The sequence below is a fragment of the Harpegnathos saltator genome, unplaced genomic scaffold (genome assembly GCF_003227715.2).
Source record: "Harpegnathos saltator strain DR-91 unplaced genomic scaffold, Hsal_v8.6 scaffold39, whole genome shotgun sequence".
Classification (NCBI taxonomy): domain Eukaryota; kingdom Metazoa; phylum Arthropoda; class Insecta; order Hymenoptera; family Formicidae; genus Harpegnathos; species Harpegnathos saltator.
The window spans coordinates 251,305-257,304 of NW_020230194.1; the positions used below are offsets into that span (position 1 = coordinate 251,305).

General features: G+C 37.0%; 1 protein-coding gene across 1 annotated transcript; it reads left to right on the forward strand.

Annotated features, from left to right (window-relative positions):
- Positions 1–205: 205 nt before the first annotated feature.
- On the forward strand, positions 206–3,158 carry LOC105183620 (odorant receptor Or2). The gene is made up of 5 exons (XM_019841558.1): positions 206–651; positions 768–867; positions 1,006–1,125; positions 1,198–1,353; positions 3,096–3,158. The coding sequence occupies exons 1-5, from the start codon at positions 206–208 to the stop codon at positions 3,150–3,152; spliced, it is 879 nt and encodes a 292-aa protein (XP_019697117.1). The 3' UTR covers positions 3,153–3,158.
- The last annotated feature ends 2,842 nt before the right edge of the window (positions 3,159–6,000 follow it).

Sequence of the window (6,000 nt, forward strand, 5' to 3'; positions counted from 1 at the left end):
AAATATATTAAATCAATAATCCATACATCCTACTTCAATTAGAACTGTATTATATATTTTTATTTAAAATTATACGTAAAAGAAAGAAAAAAATAAATCTTAAAAATTATGAATTTGATTTATTCTTCTAATTTCGAATATATATATTTCACATCTAGTAAGTTAATTTTATTATTTTGTTAAAGATCTTACATTGGCTTTAAAGATGATCGCCGACGATTGGTTAAAAATCAAAACCAACAAAGAATTGAATACCATGATAAAAAATGCACAGAATGCCCGTGCCATCATTATGTTTGGATATTTTCTCATGGTTGTAGGCTTCACTTTATTAGCAATTCTACCTTGCTTTGGGAAATCAATGAGATATATCACAAATATCACTGACCCGGATAAAATCTTGCCACTTCAAACCTACTATTTATATGACAAAAATCAAAGTCCATACTTTGAGTTCACATTCGCAGCACAATGCCTCATAATCTTAATAGCTGGTGCATCTTACAGCGGCGTAGATAACTTGCTTGGATTATTGATATTTCATTTATGCGGTCAAATAGAGAATCTTAAAGAACGGTTAATCAACATAAGACATAAAACATTTAACAATGGTATCGCTTTCATCGTCAAGGATCATATACGACTGATCAAGTTTCGTGTTAATTTGTGTAGTCTTGTAATAGATTTGATCTTGATTATATTTTCAATTTTTACATGCGTTCTAAATACTCAATAGACTTGAAAAATTGCTAATATTTTTCTTTCAGATATTTCAATATTGTTGAAAGCACTTTTACCCTATTATTGCTCGCGTTGCTACTTTATTTCGGCATTTTATTCTGTCTATATGGCTTCTTAATCATTACAGTAAGTTCTTGTTATTTATTCTTTATTGCGACTATAAACGTATGCTCAACATACTTTTATAAAAATACTGCTTCTTTATCAACACTATGAATATACCTAACATTTTTTAATAAAAATATTGTTATAATAATTATGTAGATATTGACAGAAAGGAGAGAAATGTCGATGATGCGTTTTATATATCTCATCTCTGTCGTGTTAAACATTTGCGGCCACATGGGTCTATATTGTGTAGTAGGTGAGATTCTGGTAACGCAAGTAAGTATTACTATGTGAGAAATGTAATAAGAAAACAATACTAAAAAAATAATTTCGATATTATGTATGAAGTGCGAAGGTATATATTACGCTGCATATAATTATGAATGGTACGAATTGAAACCAGAAGAAGGTAAAACTTTGCTTTTAATAATGATTCGAGCTAGCAAACCTTTATACATCACAGCTGGGAAAATGTTTCCAATGACGTTATCAATGTTCTGCAATGTAAGCAATTATAAAATATTATAATATAATATCATGAAAACGATTTAGTAATTAAAAAATTAGATAAAAGTATGTCGAACATAAATATATTTAGAATAAGATACACTAACTTTTCAAAAAGTTAACTAAACTTTTCTTTTATTTATTGCTTTACTTATAACTTAATTAGATTTGCCTTCTTAAAAATAGTCCTTTCTACTATATACTAGGTGCGCAACTAAGTTTCCGGGTTTTTTTGATCAATGAAGAACGGAAAATTTCAAGTGGAATACAAAAAATGGTTTATTGAAAGTATCGTCCCTCGCTAGCTACACATTTTTGCCATCTCTCTGGCAATACATGAATACCACGACGTTAAAACGACGCGTCTTTGGACCGAAACCATTCATCCAACCAATTTTGTACTTCTTCGAAATTGGCTACGTGTTGCCCAGTCAAGCCATACGCCATCGACCGGAACAAGTGATAATCGGAAGGGGCCAGGTCTGGCGAATATGGCGGGTGTGGTAGCAGATTCCATTTCAGCGTTTTCATGGTGTCCTGGACGATGGAAATGCGATAGCACGGAACGTTATTGTGTTGCAATCACTCGTTCGTGTCTTGTGTCCCATTCTGGTCGTCTTTCGAGCAATGCATGGTTCAAATTGATCAGTTGTTGTCGGTAGCGACCGTTAACGGTTTCGCCCGGTTTCAGCAGCTCATAGTACACGAATCCTTTCTGGTCCCACCAAACGCAGAGTATTGTCTTCTTTCCGAAGCGATTTGGCCATGCCGTCGATGTTGATGCTTCGCCAGGTGAAAGCCACAATTTTTGCGTTTGGGATTCACGAAACATATCCACTTCTTATCGCCAGTAACAATTCGATGCAGGAAACTCTTTCTTTCATGCCGCAAAAGCAAAATTTCGGAAGTGGCTCTTCGATTTTCCATCTGTCTCTCAGTCAACTCATGCGGCACCAATTTTCCTTCTTTTTGAATTTTTCCCATGGCATGTAAACGTTTGAAAATACCTTGGCGAATCATGTTTAATGCCTCCGCAAGTTGATCTTGTGTTTGCGTATCATCTTCATCCAATAACGCTTGCAGATCGGCGTCCTCAATTGTCTTTGGTCTTCCGGAGCGCTCGTCGTCCTCAGTGTCGAAATCGCCACTTCTAAAGCGTTTAATCTTCAATCTTCACAGGTAGTTTTCGTTGGTGCATGTTCGCCATAGGCCTCCTCAAGCAAACGACGTGCTTCAGCTGCACTTTTTTTCAAGTTAAAGTAGAAAAGCAAAGCTTCCCGCAAATGCTGTTTATTTGGCACAAAACTCGACATCTTCGTTGTTAGAAAAAATATTTTTGCGTTGCGATATGTATTGGTATTACGACTGTTTATTGTTAACAGATGTCCAAGCTATAAAAAGAAACACAACTTCAGACATGTATGTCGACTACATGTGTCGTTAGCGCCATCCATGTGTGAAACCCGGAAACTTAGTTGCGCACCTAGTAACATCAAGATTAATATCAAGGTTGATATCACCGTTCTCAAAGTTTTTTCAATTTCAAAAGTCTAGTTCTTTTTTAGACAGACTAAACTCTTTTAGACAGACATCAACGGCCATATTGTATTTTAGCAGTTATTAATTCTTTTTCCTATATATTTTCCTTTCATTTCCTTACATTTTCCTATATATTTTCATATTATCAATACCATACAAATGATATAAATGTTATATATGTACTATTTTATAAATTTCAGTTGATAAAAACATCAGCTGGTTATGTATCGGTTCTACTTGCCAGACAAAGTTTGTAAAACCAATTCCAGAGCCTATTATATATGCTATATATTTTATAAAATGTTCTATTTCATCATGAACACTCCAAACCTGTCATGAGTACCCTAAATATCATCGCTTCTGACAAAGATGTTAAAAAACAGATTAGAGCATTTTATATGATTTGAAAATGTTAATATTATGGCTACAAAAATAATTACTCCAACGTCATGTTGAAAATTATTTCAAGATCATCGTTATTACTTTCATATTACACAATATATTTTGTCATCATGTAGTGTCATAGTAAACTTCGAGATAAGTTCAATAACCTAAATTTATAACAGTGCTTGAAATTACTTTCACTTGTTCAGGCAATTTTCAAGAGTTTTTCCTATTTATTTCTTCTTATTTTCCTCTTACTACACCTAGAAGTCCGCTGGCCGTAAGTCTGACAGTCGTACTCCTTCCGCCTCAGGATCGTTGATATCATCCCACATTAGATCCCACACTAGATTTCCAAAGTATTAGGAGCGCAAAAAGTTCTGAGCCCTAGATTTCATACTACTGAAACCACAATTTAAATTGCATTCATTTTCCCGCCCTCTTGCGGTTTTAAAGCAGTGACATTTGGTCTTTCGAAACATCGTGCGATTTGGCGTTTGATGCACATAACCTTAAAATCAGCAGTGTTCACGATGGCAATAACAAAAGAGCATATTCGATTTTCCATCCACTTCGCGTTTCATCTGAAGAAAAATGCTGCTGAAGCCACTGAAATGATCTGTGTTGCATATGGAGAGAACGCTGTAAGTTATGCTACGTGTAAAAGGTGGCATCAAAAATTTCGCCAAGGAGATTTCAGTCTTGAAGATGAACCGCGTGCTGGACGCCCTCAAAAGATTGAAACGGACGAACTGCAAGCATTGTTGGATATAAACTCTGCACAAACTGAAAAGGAGCTTGCAGAGCAACTTGGCGTTACGCGACAAGCCATTTCCACACGTTTACACGTGCAATGGGAAAAGTTCAAAAGGAAGGCAGATGGGTTCCGCATGCACTGTCCAAAGACAACAAAAATCGACGGCGTGACACGGCACTCACTTTGCTTTCAAGGTTCCGGAAATAGGATTTTCTGCACCAAATCATTACAGGTGATGAAAAGTGGATACTTTATGATAATCCGAAGCGTAAAAAATCATGGGTTGACCCTGGTCAACCTTCGACATCGACGCCAAAGACCAATATCCACGCTAAGAAGGTTTTGCTTTGCATATGGTGGGATTGGAAAGGTGTATTGTATTACGAGTTGTTACAGCCGGGTGAAACAGTAACGGCAGATCGCTATCAGCAACAATTGAGCAATTTGAGCGATGCGTTTGAAGAAAAGAGGCCATTTACTGGCAAAGGACGTCGTAAAGTGATACTGCTTCATGACAATGCCCGACCACATATTGCGAAAGTGACTCAGGACCATATCTTTGCGTTAGGCTGGGAACTTCTTCCGCACGCGGCGTATAGCCCAGACGTGGCGCCTTCCGATTACTATTTATTTCGGTCTCTGCAGCATTTCTTGGCTGATACACATTTTGTGAAGAGATACGAAAATGCATTGATGACTTTATCGCCTCGAAGCCGGTGAGCTTCTACCATCAAGGAATTCGCAAGCTGCCCAAAAGGTGGCAAAAGGTCATCGATGCAAACGGGGAATATTTCGTTAATTAATATAGTTTTGTTTATTTTTAAATAAATTTTGAATTTTGCAAAAAAAGGCTCAGAACTTTTTTGCGCTCCTAATATATCCTAATTTGATCAAAATGATCTTATTATAATCTAAATGAAAAGGTTATTCATAGGAGTATCTGAGGACATGTGCATTAGCCACAAATTACATAAGATATTCGCATAACATCCGTAAGATGTTCTAGTGTGTTAGTTGATGTTTATTGAGGAACAGCGATACACTGCTTTTCTTTATGGTGCAACATTTATTTGATACTGTGATCAATTCACTTACAGTAATTAGTTTTTGTTTTTATTAATTAGATATTAGATTATTAGATATTAGATATTAATTAGATAATATTAATTAGATATTTAACAGATAGAGGAAAAGGTAGTAATATGGAACCCTGCTGATATTATGAAACCCCCTGGAATATCTGAAACTTATTGAGTTGCACTCTATGGGCGACAGCTGAAACTTGTTTATTAGGTTACCTTTTGGGCCGTCAAAGCGCTAGATTCGCTAGTTCTGATCGAATAGTAAGCATATTTCTCTTTCGTTACTTTCCGAATGTTTGAAAGGTATGTAAATCTATATTTATTTAAAACTATTTATGATTAATAGATAACTTTTAAAACCAGACACGTTAAGTATAGAGTGTAATCTAACTTTCCTACATATTTTACAGGGTGGGAGGTTATAAGTTTACAACCCGAAGTGTGAAGGTAGTGCGATGCTTTTCACCAAAAGATCGCCAAATGATCCGCGCAAGCTTTACCCGTCGCAAGGAATTCCGCCGGTAACGGAACACGGCGGGTCCGATCCGATCAACTCGTATTCCGCTCAAAATACCACCAAATTTGTGGGCGCCAGGTACGGAGGCGGCCGTACCACCGATCCTCGCCAAAATCACTAAAGTTACCGTCGGATCGCGATCCCCGCCTCCCGCCCCGTGCGGGACCGACTAGCTCCCCGTTCTTTAAGTCGGAAGTGGGCGGGGTCGTAAAATAGAGTATTACTACTAACCCGGTCTCGTCTGTTTGTATCAACATGCAATATATTTATAAATTAGATAACGCCGCTGGCGAGACGGCTAGCCTCCGTTCGCCCGATCTGTTCGTACGCACAAAGAGCTCGTTGATTCGAGTCGTCGACGGCTT

What these genes read in the sequence shown, in the direction of transcription:
- LOC105183620 (XM_019841558.1), top strand. Translation starts at nt 206, where the DNA reads ATGATCGCCGACGATTGGTTAAAAATCAAAACCAACAAAGAATTGAAT. An exon ending in GATCATATACGACTGATCAA is followed by an intron (nt 652 to 767) that starts GTTTCGTGTTAA and finishes TTTTTCTTTCAG; the next exon opens with ATATTTCAATATTGTTGAAA. An exon ending in GTGAGATTCTGGTAACGCAA is followed by an intron (nt 1,126 to 1,197) that starts GTAAGTATTACT and finishes TTATGTATGAAG; the next exon opens with TGCGAAGGTATATATTACGC.